Consider the following 21,395-nt stretch of genomic DNA (forward strand, 5'->3'; position numbering starts at 1 on the left):
TGAAAAAAGTTTAAAAATTAACAAAAACACCCTTACTCACCCATAGTTGTCAGATTCTGGCAACCACCGGAATCTATCACAACGGCATATAAATGACAGAAACTGGCCGGTAATTCGCCAATCTGGCCTTTTCTGATCAAATCCACAATTGATCTGTACGGAAAAGGCTAGATCGACGCACGACCGGTCAGATCCGACCGGTCTACATCATAATGCCATTTTCTGGCCAGATTCCGATGGTGGTGGCCAGAATCTGGCACTGTGGGTGGGTGGGGTTATTTTTGTCATTTTACAAAATTTTTATATATTGGAGTGTTTAGCTAAATTAGCAAACCTAAGGGTTTTTTTGTTAATTTTTAAATTTTACCTTGTAATACTCACCCTATTCAACTAGTCAGTAGACATTCTTTCATTTCAAAATAGCAGTAGAAAGCAATATTACAATAACTTACTGAAATTGGTGTACGTAATATTTTTATATTAGGTCTTGAGAAAAATTCCAATAAAAAATAATAATTTTTTTTCTTCTAGTTATTAGATTTAATATAAATGTTTTAAATAAGACTCTTGCCACTTAGTGATAAGCCTTTATTTGATATAAAGTTTTATAAATCACATCTAAAATAAAACTTTCATAAATTAAAAGAAATTTTACTACTCCTTTTTATATTGATAGAACTATTTTTAGTAGAATAAAACTATGTGCACTAATCAATGTGTACTAATCCAAGTACTAACATTGGAAATTTAAAATTCCCTTCAAAAAAAAATTTCAAATTTCTAATGTTAGTACTTGGATTAGTACACATTGGTTAGTGCACACAGTATTACTCTTTTTAGTACTACAAATAACAACCTAAGACAAGCCGACTTGACTTCTTGTAGATGTGACCTGAAGTAATTAAGGATAATTGACCAAAGAATCGTGCTAGTTAAGACTAAAGTTAATCCAAAGAAAGAAGTCTCAATCCATCAAAATCCAAAAATTAAATACATATAGATTATGTCATTTTTTTGTGTTACAATAGTTTTATACAAGTAAATGTAAGAATAAAGTAAAATTAAATAGAAGGGATGAGTAATACAATTACCTTATTATTAAGACTATATTAATCCAAGGAAAGACTAATCATTAAGTCTTACTAATAAATAATGGTAGGTGAAGAGCAAGTTTGCGTTTAACTAAACACATGATTAGCCAATTATAATTAAAAGTATTTTTTTTACATCAAATTTTTTTCTTTCTTTTTTAATAATCCATAAATTCAATTGCAATATATAGAACCTTATTATCTTTGAGAAGTAGAAAATAATGAGCTTTGATTATATAGATGTCCATGATAGAATTCAAACCCTAGACTTTGTGAGAGCAAACCATAAACTTGACTGTTCAACTAACCTCTTATAGGTGAAATTTAAGTTTCTATTAATATATATGATTTCTTTATAAAACGATATCAATTTCATTCTTAAAGAAATACTTGTGAACTTTACATTAACAGGCATGTCGATATATGTGCAAATTGAGCATATAAATTCTTGTTCACAAAATAATGTAACATAACTATATTCTTGTCATATCATTTATCTACATTTATCTACATTATGCTGGTCAATTCTTTTGTACCACATCAATTTGTATATAAAATTTATATTTAAAGTTCATACATTTAGAATTATTCTAACTTGATAGCAATAGAAACAATATGAGATGAAAATGTGAGGTTCATTCAAGTGAGTTTAATCTCCCTTTAGCCCACGAGATCAATTTATCAGGCCCATAAAGAAAGCTTCTCAAGACTACAATAGAGGTCCATAATCCAGTCCATATAACAAAGTGACTTTCTCTTAAAAGCCTGTAATTGATCGTTTGTGGAAATTTTAAAAGATTTCATGCTTATAAATAATTCGAAACTATATCAACGGCCTAAAACCATCCGGAGTAATAGTCTTGTTCATACTTTAGCTTGTACAATATTGGTTTAAAATCAATCTTTATTTCCATGTGGTACATACACAGAATGCATTTTCTGTGAGATTCAACATTCTCTCTGTTGATTTGCTCTCCTATACATTAAGATAATTCAGCATCAGAACTAGATCATGATAATAACGGCTCCGTTTGGCTTATTATTTCTACCCATATTCCCAATCTTATTCCCCAAATATTGTTTGGCATATTATTTGAGAAATATTAGTTTATTTTTTAATTACTTTTAGACCCTTTAAGTTTATTAATTTCATTAAATACCCCTAGAAAAAAATTTAAAAATTAACAAAAACACCCCCACCCACCAATACTTGTCAGATTCTGGCAACCACCGTCGATGGTAGTCGGAATCTGTCACAACAGTCTACAACACCACCGAAAATGGCAGATAATTCACAGATCTGGCCTTTTCCGACCAGATCTAGCTGTCAGTAACGGCCAAAAAAATGGCCGTTGTTGACCATCAACGACGACCAAAGATGGAGTTTTCCGACCGTTGACGGTCAGATCTCACCGTGGATCTGGCCAAAAAAGGCATATCAACACGTTACGACACAGATCCGACAGGTCTGTGTCGTAACGCAATTTTTCGGCCAGATTCCGATGGTGGTGGCCGGAATCTGGCACTGCGGGTGGTGGGAGTGTTTTTGTCATTTTACAAAAATTTTATATATTGGAGTGTTTAGTTAAATTAACAAACCTAGAGGGTTTTTTATAAATTTTTAAATTTTACCTCGTAATACGCCCTATTCAACTACTCAATATTATTTCAAAAATTCTATCCAAAATAATAAAACAAACAGACCCAACAGTTTCATGTATTTCAGCCCATGTGAAGATGGCAAAACAGCAATGTCAGTAGAATTCAAAATAATAGAGCAAATCTTTTCTTATCTAATCACACTCTCTAAAAAGACTAATTTCAATATGTTTTCTCACTTATCATCACTTTAGTAGAGGACTCGTTTGCCTTGCTTGCGGAAAATGCCAGGGCGATATGTCGAAATGAACAGTTCCCATAAGAGGGGAAACTGCGAAACAGCGTACATGAACACAGGTACTAAGGCTGAGCCCACTACTAAACCAAATAACCAATTTGCCTTTTGGTCACAAAACACCAGAAAAATAATGGCACAAAACGCTACCATCAGGGTAATTAGAGAGACGAACAACATAAAAAGACCCCATATTAACCTTTTGGGTAGGGAATAAAGAAAATCATATTCTGCATACCGTGCCGTAAGGATGGACAAAAACATTATGATGGCAGCAATTGATGAGGATAGAGAGAGTGCATCTGAAATGCTAAAAATCTTGAAGGCTGCCTCTCTGTAAAAATTTGGTACGCCGTTATCCGCGTAATCACCAGGTATAGTGATTGCTGCTGCAAATACTATAGTGGCAATCAGTGCCGCAGCTATTGAGCATGAGTTTGCTGTAACTTTCATCCATTTCTCACCGTCTTCAACGAGTTTCTTGTGTTGTTCAGTAAATATCATTGCTGGAGTTTCTTCTTTAGGATTTTTATCCTCTTTGTACTTAGGCTTCACAATTTTCCCTACTTCCTGTAGAAAAAAATATTAATAATAAAATAACTAACAAAATATGAAAGACTGAACTTCTAATAACAGTTTCCATTTTAGCCTAATCGCTATAGGTTAAAAAGTAATATCATACTGTCATACATATGGATATGGGATGCATTTGGCTTGGGGGCCGCGGGGAGAGACTGAAGTAAATGAACATGCATATATAATGTTTATAACAAAAGTCATAGTACCTCAAACCACTGTAACTCATGCTGCATCTGCAGAGCTGCACCAGGGATGCGATTGAGCTGATATTCGGGAGCCAATTTTCCAGCTAAGTGCAAGATATTATTTCCGTCAACATCTTGGGACATCAACAACAAATGTTTGTGACTGCTCATCTGAAATATGAGATTGAATACCTTCTCTTGACGCTTCAAGACTGCCAAGTGGAATACACTATGATTCTTATCATTTATAAACCAGATTGCCTCTGGATATGTTTTTATAATCTCTTCCACCACTTCGAAAACCCCCAATTCTGCCGCTAAAAGGAGTGGTGGTGTTAGTAACATGCGAGCTCTATTATAGTCTGGCTCACTACTTTTAATTTTCCCACACAAGTATTTGACAAGTTGAAGTGCTTTGTGATGCATCATTCTTGTTTCTCGTATTTCCTTCCTATAAATTGAAGCTGCAAATTAAACACACATTAATATATATATAGCTAGCGAGAAATATATTGTAAATCAGAAGAAGAAAACATGCTAGAGTTTCATACGTAAAAGTTCAGATTCCTTTCAGTGTCATGCATAAAAAGGAGAGAAAGAGAAAAGCCCCTCGAGAGCTGGATTGTTTTATCAAAAATTTTGAAATTTTCTTAGCTCTTAATTTTTTATAAAAGTTGATGGTTTTTAATTTTCTTTAATTTCAACGTGTTATCATTTCATAATTAATTATATCTCTATTAAATATCTTCCTCTCCAGAGTAGGAATAATACTGGAAGAATAAAAATAACTTTTACTAATGCATGAAAAGGTAAGAGAAATTTAGAACCCAGAAAATACGGATAAAAAAAAAGTAATAGGGATATATGTGAGATGATGGACGCGATAGAAGATTTATCAGTGTGTAAGAAATATATACTCACCTTTAGAGAAGTACAAGTAGTGCCAAACCTTTAGCTCTTTTCGTCTTCCACTTGAAAATGCCAATGGCTTTGCTGCTATTCTACTCAGAGGGGACTCGCCATATAACTCCATTGTAGCAAAACTTTCATATTTTTCAAGCACATCTAGTGCCAAGTCTGAGACATAATTATGATGGACAGGAATTTAGGATTATTAATTTCAAATTTATATGTCAACAAAATGGCTAAAAATATGCATCAAAAGTAAAATGAAATTTGCACTACTAGCAGAGAATTGTACCGGCCATGGATTTGAAATCTGTTTAGAAGTATCAGCTATCTCGTTAAAGTCTATTCATTAAGCAGTAGTAATAATAGCAAAATAAAAAATTAACTCACCATAAAATCCAGCAGTTATAAGCAGATTTACGAAAAAAACACCAGACTTTTCTTCTTCAAAATGTGTTTCAGAAACACGCTTCAAGTAGCCTCTGCTAAATGGCAATAAATATTTAATCATCTTCTTTTGGCCATGCTGAGCAGCCTCAATCAAAGGTATCCAGCCAGATGCGTTTCTAACTTCAATTAAGTGTAGAAGTTCTTCTTTCATCAGTATCATGTTGGCTGCTTGGACATTGCCAACAATAGCAGCAACGGAAAGGACTGTGTTGCCCTCCTTGTTTTTCACTGCCACTTGATCTGTTGACATTTTAATCAATAGATACTTCACAATATGATGCGCCTTGCCTGTACCAACAGCTACATGAAGAGCTGTGCCCAAGTTTACCGAGATCCTGGCGTCTAACGCATGTTTATCTGGGTCTTCACAGATTTCTTTTACATGTTCCAGGTTTCCTTGGAGTATAGCTTCATATACATATAGTGACTGGTATACTGTGATATCCTCTGCAATAAAAACATACCGAAAACTTTTCATTATTATTTATGTACTTCTGAAAATTTAATTAGATTTTCTAATACTTACTCATGCCCTGTTCTGATAAGTCAGTAGACCGTGATAAAGAAGAGGCCATCTGTAATGAAGAAGAGGTGATCGATAAGCTAAGATGAAGAGAAAGCAATAGCCTGTGTTGAAGTAGAGATTATAGTTGGACAGTGCGTACCCTTGGATTGACACAGCCCGTCCTGACCCTCCCTATCCTATAGGTTTTGGGCACACCTATAAGACTCGGGTGACCAAGACCTACCATGTGAAAAACTGTGAAACCCATAAATAAATTAAAAAAAAAAAAAAATTGTTTTCTGAATATGCTTCTTATAAAAACATTCTCTTGATTTGCCATGAAAAACATAATATATAATATATACGCATTTGAAAATTTGAAAACATAGAACATTCATTATATGAAACCTGAAGAGCGAGGCATCAGATTTTCATATCTGTTACAATCAGTCATATGAGATCAACATATGAAATAAAACATAATCTGCTACAGAACAAACATGACATTTTACACATATGATGAGACGATGACATGTGGGCCCAACCTTGAGAGGAATCACTACTTGACACAATCTTCTTGTGAACCTGGGGGAAAAACATTCTAAAAGGGAATGAGCTGAAAAAGTAAAACATTTTTATGAAAATAATAACTCTGAAAGGTCATGCTACAAACATCTAAAACATCACAAACAATCGTGTATCTCTGAAAAGAAATAATGCTCTATGAATGTCATGCACATAACAAAGACTTCGTGCAATTGTGATTAATGCAATTAATCCATAGTTTTTCTGATATTAAAAACTGAACCTGATTCTGATAATCTACAAAAAGAAATCATATTGCAAACTCCCACATCATCACTCAATGAATGCTTATTTAGTGTTTCTGGAACAACATTTTAAAACACACAACCAACGTTTATGCTTGCAAATTAATACTCATGCATCTCAAATTTCTTATGTCTTTAAAACAACATTACTAAAACCATATTTCAAATGTCTGAATTAGTCTCATAAAACTAGTATTAATCATTGATTACTATTTTAATGATATGAAACATAAAACTGATTCTAAAAAACTATACACTGATATCTGATCTTTTAATACTGAAAACTTTATAATGATAATTGAACTTTAAACTGAATACTGTAGATTTTACTACAACTGAAAACTCTGAGTTGAATACTACTTTACCATAAAATACTGAAAACGGAAAACTGACTACTACTTTGTTACCGTATATAATTTAGGACTTCTCTATTAATATTAGTTGTATAGATATATTAACATATATATAGGCTAAATAATAGGGATCAGCTAGGGGCTCTCACGTGTATAGCATTTGACATTTTTTTAATGTATAGGACTTTTACATTGATAAGAAAAAGGTGGCTAAAAGTCAGAAAACACTTTTTCCAAAACCTCTCTTCTTATATTTCTTCTCTCTTGTTCCTGACATGGTATCAAAGCGGGTTTGATTACTTGCCTGTTTTGCAATTATTTTTTCTCTCTTGAGGGTGTTTAGGTGTTGATTTCGACACTGTTTGTGGCTATTTTTTGGTTCTTGGGTTTCTGTCGGCATCAAAAGTGGGTGTTTTGGTTCGCTTCTTGCTGTTGGCACTATCGATTGCATGTTCCAGTTCTGGGCTCTTGTTTTCGGCGCCGTCTGTGGTGTTTTCTAGTATGGTCTCTTGTTTTCGGCGCCTCTAATGTTGATTTCTTGTTAGTTGTGGCTTTAGGAGATGTTTGTTGCCGTCCCTGGTTGTGCTTCTTTTCAGTGCAATAGATTTTCTGGTGCATGTTTCTTTGTGTATTTTTCATGGTGCAAGTTACAATTTTGTGGTGGGATATTCTCTGTCTCTTGGCTGCATCATGTCAACGGATACAGTGGAATCATTCCATATTAGGTTTACTGGCAAAAAATATTCTTCTTGGTAGTTCCAATTTAAATTATTTGTTAAAGGAAAAGAATTGTGGGGTCATATTGATGGGAGTGCTCCCGCACCTCCAGGTGTCGAGGCTTTGTCTAAATGGAAAATTAAGGATGCTCGGGTTATGACTTGGATCCTTAGCTCGGTTTAGCTTCATCTTGTTCTCAATTTGAAGCCTTATAAAACCGCTGCTGCTATGTGGAATTATCTCAACACAGTTTACAATCAAGATAACTCTGCTAGGCGATTTCAATTGGAGTATGAGATGGCTAATTTCACACAAGGAAGTCTCTCAATTGAGGAATATTTTTTTGGTTTTCAAACTCTTTGGGCTGATTATTCCGATATTGTTTATGCTAATGTTCCCGTTGCAACTCTCTCTGCTGTCCAAGCAGTGCATGCAACCAGTAAGCGCGATCAATTCTTGATGAAGCTACAACCTGACTTTGAAATTGCACGGTCTAATCTAATGAATCGTCATCCTGTACCAGCTCTGGATGCCTGTTTGAGTGAACTTCGTGAGGAGTAGCGTATTGTCACTCAGGCTGCCATGGAACATCGGGCTAATGTTAGTGCACCTGTTTCTGTGGCTTATGCAGCACAAGGGAGGAATAAGGGTAGAGATATGTGTGTTGTCCAATGCTTTAGTTGTAAAGCTTTTGGTCATATTGCTCGGGATTGTCCAAAGAAGTTCTGTAAGTACTGCAAGAAACAGGGTCATATCATCTCTGCTTGTCCCATTCGACCCGAAAGGAAGCAGGGTACTGCTTATCATGCCTCCACTGGTGCCTCTAGTTCTACTACATTGCCTACTGCCTCGCCATTTGTTCATATTCCTCCTTTTACAGCCTTATGTGACGCCTCTCAAGCATTTCATCAAACACTTGGTGTGCGTCACTCAGACATTCTAGAGCCTTCCGGAATACTCTTGTATATGCTAGAATCTTGTAATTAATATGGTAGTTGGTAGATAGTAGTTGGTAGGTGGTAGTTTGGAGTTAGCTAATCTCCACCGTTGATTTCGAGAGATCTAGACCGTCCATTGTAAACTCCAACTATTATAAAAAAGGGAGGTCTTCATTTGGCCAAACCATCCAAGAATTGTAAAGTTCTCTCAATTAGTAAAGAATTCTCTTCTAACATCTCTTGTGAGTTTGTGTGAGTGTTTTCTTACTTGCAAGGCTAGAAGCGTGAGCAAGTAAGGCTGACTTAGGGCAATCGTCGGGAGATTTGCACCTAAGGCCGCACGAGTCCGAAGGGAAGTAATCGGGTCGTGACACTTGGTATCAAAGCGGGAAGATTCTTGGCTCAAGATGTCGTTCGAAGTTTGCCATAAAGAGCAAAAAGGGAAGGAGACCAATCCTAACCCCAACCCTTCCAAGAAGAACTCTCGAGAAAGGAAGGACAAGTCCGTGGATGTGATAACCTCCATGGAAGCACGGGTAATGCGCAATGAGGTGAATGTTGCCGAAGTGAAGGAACACCTCGACATCCTCGATCAAAAGATGGACGATGTTGAAGACATGGTCGAAACCATAGGAGAGTTTCGCCAACATTTTGCCGAGAAGCACCAAACTTTTGAGGAGTTCTAAGCGGTGATGCTGGACTCTCTCAAGACATTACAAGCTCAAGTGGAAGAGCTCCGATTGGGTCTAGAGGAAAGCAAGGGCGAGTGGGCATTTTGCAAAAAGGTGATGACAAACGGGGTCGTCATCAATGCCGTACCTCCTACAAAGGTCGAAGTTCCAAGACCACGAAAGTATGGGGGAAAGCGAGATGCCCAAGAGTTGGAGAACTTTCTATGGTCCATGGAGAGGTACTTTGAAGCTACTAATGTCCAAAGTGAGCAAGAGAGGGTGAACATTGCAACCGGGTATCTTGAGGATCATACAATCGCATGGTGGCAACGGAAGCATGCCGAGATTGTGCAAGGTACATGCATCATTAACACTTGGGAGTTGCTCAAGTGTGAGATCAAAAGGCAATTCTATCCGGGTAACGTGGCATATGAAGCACGAAAGAAGATGCAGGAGCTTAAGCACATGGGGCCTATTTCCAGGTATGTGGATGAGCTCTCTAAACTTATGCTTCATGTTGATAACATGAACTTGGAAGATTTGCTATTTAATTTTATGGAGGGGCTCCAACCCTAGGCACAAAAAGAGCTCCAAAGGCGTCAAGTAGCCAACATCTCCACAGCCCTTACCGAAGTAGACACCCTTGTTGAGTTTCACAAGGGAGAAACATCTAAGCCGAAGAAGGATGGCAAGTCTGATCACGACAAAGGTGGGGGAGGAAAGGGAGACAAATCATCCCACCGAGAAAAGGGAGATAAGCCGCCTCACAAGAAAGAATGGCGGAAGGATGGCAAGAAGGAATACAAGCGCCATGAGAATTGTTATCTTTGTGATGGGGACCATTGAATCCGTGACTACCCCAAGCGCAAGGCCTTCAATGCCATGTTCGAAGAGAAACAACTTGAGACATCCGCATCTGAGACTGCCAACATGGGATGCCTTCAACTTCTCAATGCCTTGAAGGTAAAGCCCGCACAACCGAAAGTTCAAGATAAGTCCCTCATGCATGTCGAAGCCACCATCAACGGGAATAAAGTTCAAGCCTTATTGGACACGAGTACTTCCCACAACTTCATCAAAGATAGTGAGGCATGACGATTAGGCCTCAAGGTGGAGAAATCAGACGGATGGCTCAAGACGGTGAATGCTGAAGCTAAACCACTTGGGGGCGTGGCTCGGAATGTTGAGCTACATCTTGGCACATGGAGCGACAATGTATCATTTTCTGTTGCACCTTTAGATGATTTTAACCTTGTTCTCGGCATGGAGTTTCTCAGGCAATTCAATGCGGTGCCCCTACTGCGATACAACTCTATGTGCAAAGCCGCACCAAGCAACCAACTCTCCGCAATGCAAATTGAGAAGGGACTCAAGCGGAAAAAAGAGACCTTTCTTGCCATGGTGCATGAGTTGGAAGATGAGGGAGATGTGAACACCGTGGAGTCAGTACCGAGGGAAATATCCCAAGTCCTTAAAGAGTACAAGGATGTCATGCCATCCGAGTTGCCAGAATGCCTACCACCTAGAAGGGAGGTAGATCATAAGATCAAGCTAGAGCCGGGAGCCAAACCACCCGCCAAAGCTCCATACCGGATGTCGCCACCGAAATTAGACGAGTTGCGAAGACAACTCAAAGAACTCTTAGAGGCCGGATTTATCAAACCTTCGAAAGCACCATACGGAGCTCCGGTTCTCTTTCAAAAGAAGCATGATGGGTCGCTTCGCCTTTGCATCGACTACCGAGCACTCAATAAGGTAACCATCAAAAACAAATATCCTATTCCACTAATTGCTGATTTGTTTGATCAACTTGGACAGGCCAAGTACTTTTCTAAGCTTAATTTGAGATTGGGGTATTACCAAGTGTGAATTGCAGAAGGGGATGAGCCGAAGACCGCATATGTGACGCGTTATGGAGCCTTTGAGTTCAAAATCATGCCATTCGGCCTCACCAATGCCCCTGCCACGTTTTGCACCCTCATGAACCACATCTTCCATCCATATCTTGATCGGTTCTTGATGGTTTATCTCGACGACATTGTGGTGTACAGCAACACTCTTGAGGAGCATGCCAAGCACCTGCGGACAGTTTTCTAAGTGTTGCAAGAAAATAAGCTATATGTCAAGCGAGAGAAGTGTTCATTTGTCAAGCCGGAGGTAGAGTTTCTCGGCCACAAGATCACGGATGGGAAGCTCATCATGGACAAAGCCAAGGTGAAGGCTATTGCGGAGTGGGAAGCTCCAACAAAGGTTAACGAGTTACGTTTTTTCTTGGGCCTCGTCAACTATTATCGGAGATTCATCAAAGGCTATTCTACCATTGCCGCACCACTCACGGATTTGCTTAAAAAGACCATAAAATAGGAGTGGACGGTTGATCGCCAACATGCCTTTGACACTTTGAAAATGGCCATCATGGAGGAGCCGGTGTTAGCATTGCCCAACCATGCCCGACCATTTGAGGTACATACTGACGCATCTGATTTTGTCATTGGAGGTGTGTTAATACAAGAGGAACATCCCATAGCCTTTGAAAGCCAGAAGCTCAATGATACGGAGCGACGATACACGATATAAGAGAAAGAGATAACAGCCGTGGTGCATTGTCTACGCACTTGGCGACATTATTTACTAGGGTCCAAGTTCTTGGTGAAGACGGACAATGTGGCAACCAGTTACTTCCAGAGTCAAAAGAAGCTCAGCCCCAAGCAAGCTAGATGGCAAGATTTCTTAGCCGAGTTTGACTATGTGTTAGAGTACAAGCCCGGGAAAGCCAACTTGGTAGCGGATGCATTGAGTCGGAAGGCCGAGTTTGCAGCTATAAGCAAAATACAAGGGGATCTTCTCAAGCTTATAAGGGAGGGTCTCGAGCACGACGCATTGGCCAAGCAACTCATTTCCTTAGCTCGGGATGGCAAGACCAAGCGCTTTTGGATAGAAGATGGCCTCCTGTACACCAAAAGGAGAAGGGTGTATGTTCTGAAGTGGGAAAATTTGCGGAGGAACTTAATCAAAGAGTGTCATGACACCAAATGGGCCGGACATCCCGGACAAAGGCGCACTCGAGCACTATTAGAAGCGGCTTATTATTGGCCACAAATGCGGGACGATGTGGAGTAGTTTGTAAGAACTTGTCTTGTGTGCCAACAAGATAAAGTGGAACACCGAAGCCCCGCAGGATTACTGGAACCGTTGCCCACACTGAGTAGACCATGGGAGAGCATCTCAATGGATTTCTTAGTGTGCTTACCGAAATCCGAGGGGTTTACTACCATTATTGTTGTGGTGGACAGGTTATCGAAGTATGCTACCTTCATCCCCGCACCAAAGGAATGTTCAGCGAAAGACACGGCCAAGCTCTTTTTCAAGCATGTGACGAAGTATTGGGGTCTTCCGAAGTCTATCATCAGTGATCGGGACAGTCGGTTCACCAGGAGATTTTGGACCGAGTTGTTCAAACTTATGGGGTCGACATTACACTTTTCCACAAGTTTTCACCCTCAAACCGATGGACAGACCAAGAGAGTGAATGCTTTGCTAGAGATTTATCTACGGCACTTTGTGAGCGCCAACCAACTTGATTGGGCTAAGTTGATTGATGTAGCCCAATTTTCATACAACTTACAGAGAAGTGAAGCCACCAACAAAAGCTCGTTCGAGATGGTGATGGGTCAACAACCACTCACGCCGCACACTTTGGGTACAAGTTATAAGGGGAGCAGCCCCGCGGCATTCAAAGTTGCTAAGATGGCATGAGCAAGCCGACATCACACAGGTGTATCTTGACAAAGCAACTAAGAAAATGAAGAAATGGACGGACAAGAAACAGAGGCATGTGAAGTATAATGTGGGAGATTTAGTACTTGTCAAAATCCTCATTTCACAACACAAGTCCACCCGGCCATTGCACAAAGCCCTTATCCAAAGATACGAGGGGTCATTTCCCATAATCAAGAGGGTCGGTAATGTATCTTACAAGCTTGAATTGCCTTCTTGGTTGAGACTTCATCCGGTTTTCCATGTGAGTTGTTTGAAGCCGTACCATGAAGATACGGAAGATCCAGGAAGAGAAGAACCAAAGCGGGCACCATTTGGCAACACCAAGTTCTATGACAAGGAGGTGGAGTGTGTGTTAGCCGATCGTGTCATTCGACAAAAGGGCCAGCCTCCAAGCCAAGAATACTTTGTTAAATGGAAGGGGCTACTGAAGAGTGAAGCTAGTTGGGAACCCAAAGATGTATTGTGGCAATTCAAAGACAAGGTCCAAGAATTCCACGAGGACGTCTCCGGATTAGGTAGGGGAGAATGTGACGCCTCACAAGCATTTCATTAAACACTTGATGTGCGTCACCTAGACATTCTAGAACCTTCCAAAATACTCTTGTATATGCTAGAATCTTGTAATTAATATGGTAATTGGTAGATAGTAGTTGGTAGGTGGTAGTTTGGAGTTAACTAATCTCCACCGTTGATTTCGAAAGATCTAAACCGTCCATTGTAAACTCCAACTACTATAAAAAGGGGAGGTCTTCATTTGGCCAAACCATCCAAGAATTGTAAAGTTCTCTTAATTAGTAAAGAATTCTCTTCTAGCATCTCTTGTGAGTTTGTGTGAGTGTTTTCTTACTTGCAGGGCTAGAAGCGTGAGCAAGCAAGGCTGACTTAGGGCAATCGTCGGGAGATTTGCACCTAAGGCCGCACGAGTCTGAAGGGAAGTAATCGGGTCGTGACACTTAAATGTTACAAATCCCACATTAGAAGCGTATTGGGGAAGTCTTGGGCTTATAAATGGGGGGAGTCCCTCCACCTAACAGGTTAGCCTTTTGGGTGTGAAACTCTCAGCCCGTGACAAGTGGTATCAGAGCAGACCCAATCTGTCTTTTGATGTCCCGCCAAGAGCCCACGCAGGGGCATCCACGTGTGATTATGGGTCCACAAGAGAGTGAGATTGCCGGGTAGACAGGGGGCCCCACCTATGACGAGGGCATCATAGGATTGGGTGGTGGAGAACGTTACAAATCCCACATTGGAAGCGTATTGGGGAAGTCTTGGGCTTATAAATGGGGGGAGTCCCTCCACCTAACAGGTTAGCCTTTTGGGTGTGAAACTCCCAGCACGTGACACTCAGTAAACCCGAACACACTCACTCCTGAAATGGTACAACAGATGATCATTTTTGCTTTTTCTGCTTTTGGGCTCTCAGGTAATCATAGAGTTTCTTCTAAGCCATGGTATTTTGACTTTGGAGCCTCTAACCATATGACCAATACTATTGTTTCTCTTTCTAATGTCAGAAATTATGATGGAAATCTGAAAATTAACACCGCTGATGGTAGTTCTCTACCTATCAATGCTGTTGGTGATCTTTCCTCTTCCTTAACTAATGTTTTTGTGTCTCCTGACCTCTCCACAAATCTTATTTCTGTTGGTCAATTGGTTGATAATAATTATAATGTCCATTTCTCCCGTTCTGGTTATGTTGTGCAGGATCAAGTGTTAGGGAAGATGATCGCGAAGGGGCCTAAAATGGGACGACTCTTTCCTCTTCATGTTTCCTTCCACTATTATTCCTAGTTTTCCTTTACTTTCAATTGCATGTAATGTTTTTGGTTCTGGAACTAAGATGTAGCATAGACGTCTAGGCCACCCAAACTCTGATGTACTTCGTACTTTGTTTAATTCTGGATTATTGGGAAATAAAACATGTTCTTCTCTTGATCTTTCTTTTGATTGTATATCATGCAAACTTGGTAAAAATAAAGTTCTACCCTTTCCTCATCATGCATCTCGTGCCTCACAATGTTTTGATATTATTCATAGTAATGTTTGGGGGATTGCCCCTATTGTTTCTCATGCGCATTACAAGTACTTTGTTACTTTCATTGATGACTTTAGTCGCTTTACTTGGGTTTATTTCCTCCGGGCGAAGGCCGAAGTTTTTTCAGTCTTTAAATGCTTTGTTGCACTTCTTGAGACTCAATTCTCTACTAACATCAAGGTTTTGCGCTCTGATTCTGACGGAGAATACATGTCTAATGAGTTTCAGAACTTTCTTCAAAACAAAGGGATCTTCTCTCAACGTTCTTGTCGTTCAACACCACAGCAAAACGGTGTTGTTGAGAGGAAAAATCGTCACCTTCTTGATGTGGTAAGAACTCTTTTACTTGAATCATCTGTTCCTCCTCGTTTTTGGGGTGAAGCACTTTCTACTACCGTTCATTTGATCAATCGCTTACCCTCTCCTACGTTAAATCATGTTTCTCCTTTCTTTAAGTTGTTTGGTCATTCTCCTTTATATTTTGATCTTCAGACATTTGGTTGTGTTTGTTTTGTGCATCTCCCTACTCATGAACGTCATAAACTTACTGCTCAGTCTGTTAAGTGTGTTATTCTTGGTTATGCTATCCCTCAAAAGGGTTATGTTTGTTATGATCCTTATGCTCGTCGTATATGAGTTTCTAGGAATGTGATTTTCTTTGAAAATCAATATTTCTTTCCATCTCATGTTGAGCTGCCATCTGCGTCTTTATCTCTTTTGCCTAGTTTTTCTGATTCCCCAACAATTGTAGAAAGGTTTAAACCTGGTTTTGTGTATGAAAAACGTAGTCGACATGAGTCTGGTTCCACTTCCTCTGTGCCCCTTTCCGATCCTAACCCAGTGCCTGATCCTGCCCCTGCTTCCACCACTCTTCGTCGATCTACTCGTCTTTCTCAACCCCCTGATTGGTATGATTTCTTCTCTCCTATCTCTCTTATCGCTACTTTCTCCACTATTTCCATTCCTTCTTGCTACAAACAAGCCATGGAACATGCGTGTTGGCAAAATGCAATGCAAGCAGAACTTCACGCACTTGAGGAGAATCACACTTGCGATATTGTTCCTTATCCTCCTACAGTCAAACCTATTGGGAGTAAATGGGTTTTCTCTGTAAAACTTCGTTCTGATGCCTCTTTGGATCGGTACAAAGCTCGCCTCGTAGATCTAGGTAACAAACAGGAATATGAGGTTGATTATGAGGAGACATTTACTCCTGTTGCCAAAATGACTACGGTTCGAACCATCTTAGCTATTATCGCTTCACAGTCGTGGCAACTGCATCAAATGGATGTAAAAAATGTCTTTCTTCATGGTGATCTCCAGGTAAAAAATGTCTTTCTTCATGGTGATCTCCAGGAAGAGATTTACATGAAGCTTCCCTCTGGTATGACTACTTTTTCTCCACATGATGTCTGTAAGCTAAGGCGTTCTCTGTATGGGCTCAAGCAGGCGCCCCGAGCTTGGTTTAAGAAGCTTCGCAATACATTTCTTTCCTTTAGTTTTACACAAAGTCAGTATGATTCTTCTCTCTTCATCCACACGTCTGCATCGGGTATAGTCATTCTCTTGGTTTATGTGGATGATATTATCATTACTAGCACTGATTGTAGTTTGATTACTAAGCTTCAGCAGCAGTTACATGCAACTTTCCATATGAAAGATCTTGGCCAGCTCACATACTTCTTAGGATAAAAAGTTCATCATTGAGCCAATAGTATTTTCGTGAACCAGCATAAGTATATTCAGGATCTTACCACTTTGGCTGGTTTGGACGACACTTCTTCTGTTGATACTCCTATAGAGGTAAATGTCAAATACAGGAAAGATGAAAGGGACCTTCTAGATGATCCCACTCTCTATCGACGCCTTGTTGGGAGTCTTATCTACTTGACCACTACGCGACCTGATATCTCTTATGCTGTTCATCAGGTCAGTCAGTTTATGTCTTCTCCTCGGCATCTCCATCTTGTTGCAATTCGACACATCATCAGCTATCTTCGAGGTTCACCTACTCGTGGGTTGTTCTTTTCCACCAGCTCATCTCTTCAACTTGTTACCTATAGTGATGTTGATTGGGCTGGGTGTCCGAATACACGTCGATCTACTACGAGTTGGTGTATGTTTTTAGGTGATGCCTTAATTTCTTGAAGGTGTAAGAAACAACATCGTGTTTCTAAATCCTCTACTGAGGCCGAGTATCGTGCCATGTCTACTGCTTGTTCTGAAATTGTATGGCTACGTGGTCTTCTTAAGGAGCTTAGGTTTCCTCAGACTACTTCTACCATTCTTCATGCTGATAACACTAGTGCTATTCAGATTGCCACCAATCCCGTTTTCCATGAACACATCAAGCACATTGAGGTTGATTGTCATTCTATTTGAGACACCTTGGAAAGTCAGGTGATATATCTTCCTCACATCTCTTCTGATCTCCAAGTGGCTAATGTCTTCACCAAAGCTATGACTCGACAGCGGCATCAATTTCTGGTTGGCAAATTGTTGTTGGTTGACCTACCAGCATCAATTTGAGGGGGGATGTTACCGTATATAATTTAGGACTTCTCTATTAATATTAGTTGTATAGATATATTAACATGTATATAGGCCAAATAGTATGGATCAGTTAGAGGCTCTCACGTGTATAGCATTTGACCTTTTTTAAATGTATAGGACTTTTACATTGATAAGACAAAAGGTGGCTAAAAGTCAAACAACACTTTTTCCAAAACCTCTCTTCTTATATTTCTTCTCTCTTGTTCCTTACATACTTGGGCTGGCAAAATCAAATCATATGTAGCGATATCTGCCTCGCTTGGGCCTTTGACCCCCTTAGGCTGGCAAAATCAAATCATGTATAACAATATCTGTCTTGCTTGGGCCTTCAACCCACTTAGGCTAGCAAATGACCAATTGCGCAAGGTCATCACTTAATATGAAGAGAGGAATGGGTACTATGTAGGGTGGTTTTGAAAATCACTTTTATCTCTACTTTCTCAATCCTCTCCTTTATCATAAAACTTATGCTTTTCTTCTTTTTAAAAGGCATGCTTAAAAATCCTAATACTTGATGCAATGTAAATGGGTCAACATGTAATTTCATAATGTTTCTCAAAAACTAACAATTTCGACACATTTTTCATTTCTCATTTCAACTACTTGTCATTCACATCAGAATTTATCTCCACCCATTGCAAACAACACTTCCTGCATTTAGTAACAATAAAACTTCTTCTAATGTGAATTCATCAGCATTTTTAAGGCAGCATCTTACAAATAGTCACATTAATTCAAACATAGTCTCACAACATTTCTCAATGTATTTCCACTCTTCTCAAATTTCCAGCAAAACAATGAGCAATAGCATTTTTTTAATATAAATAAAATATTCATTTAATTAACATGGTTTGGAAAGATAATTAAGTAATTTAATGCGTTGAAAATTAAAATGCAAAAATCATGTGTCTCATGATAATTTCAAGTAACATATAAGTCAAGAACATATCACATATGAGCTTATAAATCATGCATATATGACATAATATTCAAAAATCACATCCAGGGGTGAAACTGCAAATTTCCAAATACGTTTCAGAGCTGACCTTCCAGCCCAGATTCTTCTTCAACATTGCAACTCACTACACTTGACCGACTCCACCCATTAATTCAACATCACAAGTTCACTAATTCATCAACAATTTTCCAGCAGCCAACACACTAATTTTCATAAAGTAACTTTATTATGACGTAAAGTTATAAACTAATATATATGTATAAAGTGCCCATGATAAATAAACAAGCTTATGACCAACACAATGCATCAACCCAACAACCACTTCCCATTACCAAAGTCTGCACCCATTTTTAATCATTCTCCCTCCTTTACTCTTCCATTAGCCGAGCCCAAACAACAGTCCATAATGTAATTGCTCCCAAATCTAGCAACCCACATTTAATTAAAAATATAAAGCCATTTTCTTTTACAAATACTTACACCATGCAAAGGAGACAAACTTAATATCTAGTACTAAGCAAATGCATTTTTCCTCACCAAGATTCCAGCCCAGCCGAGACATGCAAAACAGTTCAGTAAATATTACCCATAAAAAAAAAAAAAAAAATGCAGATTTTCTTCCCTCTTCAATTAGCAAATTTTACCTCCCCTGTACAGAACACATTTTAGCTTCAATATCCCGCCTCACACACCATTTAACTTCATGCAAGAAACTCTACTTATACATATATATAACACAGCATATAGTCACACATTTTAAACCAAACAATTTCAATGTCACCCAAAAATGCAAGCTTGTAATTCATTCTGAAAAACACATAATATGTTCATGACCCAGGCAACTCATATATCCAACAAGCAGCCAACATACAAAAAATTGAAAACCCAAATAAATCATGAATAAGAGTCACATGCAACAAAATAAATCCCTTACATCTCATGTTTATTTTGGCCACATCTCATCATGCATTCGGCTATACCAAGGCAACCCCCTAACCATAAATTTTCACGTAAACAACCAGGTTTCAAAACATAGCACAATCAAAAAATCAAATATAACCAACCGAACACAATATAGCAAATTTTAAACTCAATTTCAACAAGCAGTCACACAAACTCAAATACATTAACAAATATAACTTAAATCCACTCAAATGAAAACTTGAGATGCATGGGTTGTGAACGGGTTTACTATTCCACTCACCATATCAGCTCAGCCGAAAATTGGAAGCAACCTCAAGCACTCTTCTCTTCTGAATCCAAGCTTGGGTTTGCAGGTTTTTGCTAAAATTTCCTTCTCCTCTAGTTAGATCGCCTCACTCTCACTCTCTCTCTCTCCCCTTCATTTTCTTCTCTTCCTCCTCCACTCTTCTTATTGGCCGAAAACTGGGGCGTACACTGTTCATCAAAATATCTAGCAAGTTTCCCTTTGCTCCCATCTTGTTTCGTATATTCACTACTCCCTCAAAACTTCCAAATCCTTACATTTTAACCCCAAAAATTAGAAATATAAAATTTGATAAAACAACTTATAAAATATGGGATATTACATGGATTGCCTTGGAACTCTTTTTCTAAAACGTCCCATGCATCCTTCGCTGTCATAGCTTTATTCATTTTTGATAATACATCATCCTCAACAGCTTGTTGTGGGATGACAACGGCTTAATTTTTTCCTCAGATAGAGTGCTAGAGTGGAGTTATTCTCTGGAATAGAGATTCCCTTGTTAACAATGTCCCATAAGTCTTGGGACAAAAAATATGCCTTCATCTTGATACTCCAAGAATCATATGCTTTCCCAGTAAAGATGGGGATCGGAAGAGCAAATCTATTGGAATTTCCTTCTGCCATTATGAGTGATTCGAGGTAACATTTAGTACTGAACCTCACTCTCAAAGTTAGTATTAATTTGGTAGTCGGTTTAGTATTTGGTGGATGGTGATTGTAAGAAAGTATGTGGTATTTGGCTCCAAGGATTTTTGCTTAAATATTAAATTACCTAATATTTTAAGTAGGTTTTAAATGTTTAATTTTTTAATATGTGTATATAATTACTGAGTTGTGATTTTTAGACAAAAACACCCGACGACGTTTTCTCATTTTTCGACTTGTCTAATAATTTTCAATATTTTCAAAAACATAGAAAAAGAATACACAAAATTCGAAAAAAAAAACACTCAAAAGTTTTTCTTATTGTGTCCTTCATTTTGTAATCTACTCAATTTTGTAAAACTTAATACATTAATACCCCAATCCTTATCAGAAATAACTTTACGTCAATTAGACAAGTGCTGCACTTTCTTCAATAACAAGTTTTAATCTCGTTGGTATCCATTTTTTCAGTCAAGGTTTAACCTAAATATAAATTTTATCCTTAATTTTAAAAGTCATCAATGTTATACTCGATCTCATATATCCAATTTCAAATTTTTAACTGTATCTATGTTTTTTATTAACATATACAACCTAGAGAAAACTAAACCTAAGAGTCTGTTTAGTAGTTTTTTTCATTGGTTTTGAGAGGTTTTTAATTAGACTGGTTTTGAAGTATTCTAAAATCATAATCTCACAAATTATCATTCCCAATCTCACAAATTAAAAAAAAAATTATTAAAATAATAAAAAAAACCAACAAGTATTTGCAAAGGCCAGACCATGGCCATCTGCTCGTTGCAAAGGTCTTTCCACAATGTTCGATTCGGATCTCTATCTCCATAATGTTATAAAGGTAAGATGAATTGAAGAGATTGACCTTTCACAATTAAGTTTTAAGGTCTTAATCCAAACAAATGGGAGTAAATTATTGTGATGTAACATTACTACATAAGAAAGTAATAATAATAATAAACAGATGTTGATGTAAAACTCAACATATAGGTTCACTTCAGAATTTTCCAAATCCAGTGCAAAATGAACTAAAAACTCTTTCAAAAACCATATCCA

At 38.4% G+C, this 21,395-nt stretch overlaps 1 protein-coding gene across 3 annotated transcripts; it reads right to left on the reverse strand.

The window, feature by feature from the left end:
• Positions 1 to 2,801: 2,801 nt before the first annotated feature.
• Positions 2,802 to 19,742, reverse strand: LOC116110913 (protein ACCELERATED CELL DEATH 6-like). Of its 3 annotated transcripts, XM_031397142.1 has the most exons (7): positions 19,656 to 19,739; positions 6,159 to 6,214; positions 5,635 to 5,683; positions 5,049 to 5,555; positions 4,671 to 4,826; positions 3,771 to 4,213; positions 2,802 to 3,555 (listed from the first exon to the last, which is right to left on the reverse strand). In XM_031397142.1, the coding sequence occupies exons 3-7, from the start codon at positions 5,681 to 5,683 to the stop codon at positions 2,941 to 2,943; spliced, it is 1,770 nt and encodes a 589-aa protein (XP_031253002.1). In that variant the 5' UTR covers positions 6,159 to 6,214; positions 19,656 to 19,739; the 3' UTR covers positions 2,802 to 2,940. The 3 variants fall into 3 exon arrangements, with proteins under 3 accessions (XP_031253002.1, XP_031252995.1, XP_031253011.1); XM_031397135.1 differs by lacking the exon at positions 6,159 to 6,214 and having other exon boundaries at positions 19,656 to 19,742; XM_031397151.1 differs by lacking the exons at positions 6,159 to 6,214; positions 19,656 to 19,739 and having other exon boundaries at positions 5,635 to 5,775.
• Between the last annotated feature and the right edge of the window lie 1,653 nt (positions 19,743 to 21,395).

The sequence above is a fragment of the Pistacia vera genome, unplaced genomic scaffold (genome assembly GCF_008641045.1).
Source record: "Pistacia vera cultivar Batoury unplaced genomic scaffold, PisVer_v2 Contig1184, whole genome shotgun sequence".
Classification (NCBI taxonomy): Eukaryota; Viridiplantae; Streptophyta; class Magnoliopsida; order Sapindales; family Anacardiaceae; genus Pistacia; species Pistacia vera.

Excerpts from the sequence above, each read along its gene's own strand:
- LOC116110913 (XM_031397135.1), bottom strand. Across the intron at positions 5,556-5,634 it reads CTTATCAGAACAGGGCATGA|AGGATATCACAGTATACCAG; the intron begins GTAAGTATTAGA and ends TTTTTATTGCAG. Across the intron at positions 4,214-4,670 it reads CTACTTGTACTTCTCTAAAG|CTTCAATTTATAGGAAGGAA; the intron begins GTGAGTATATAT and ends TTTAATTTGCAG.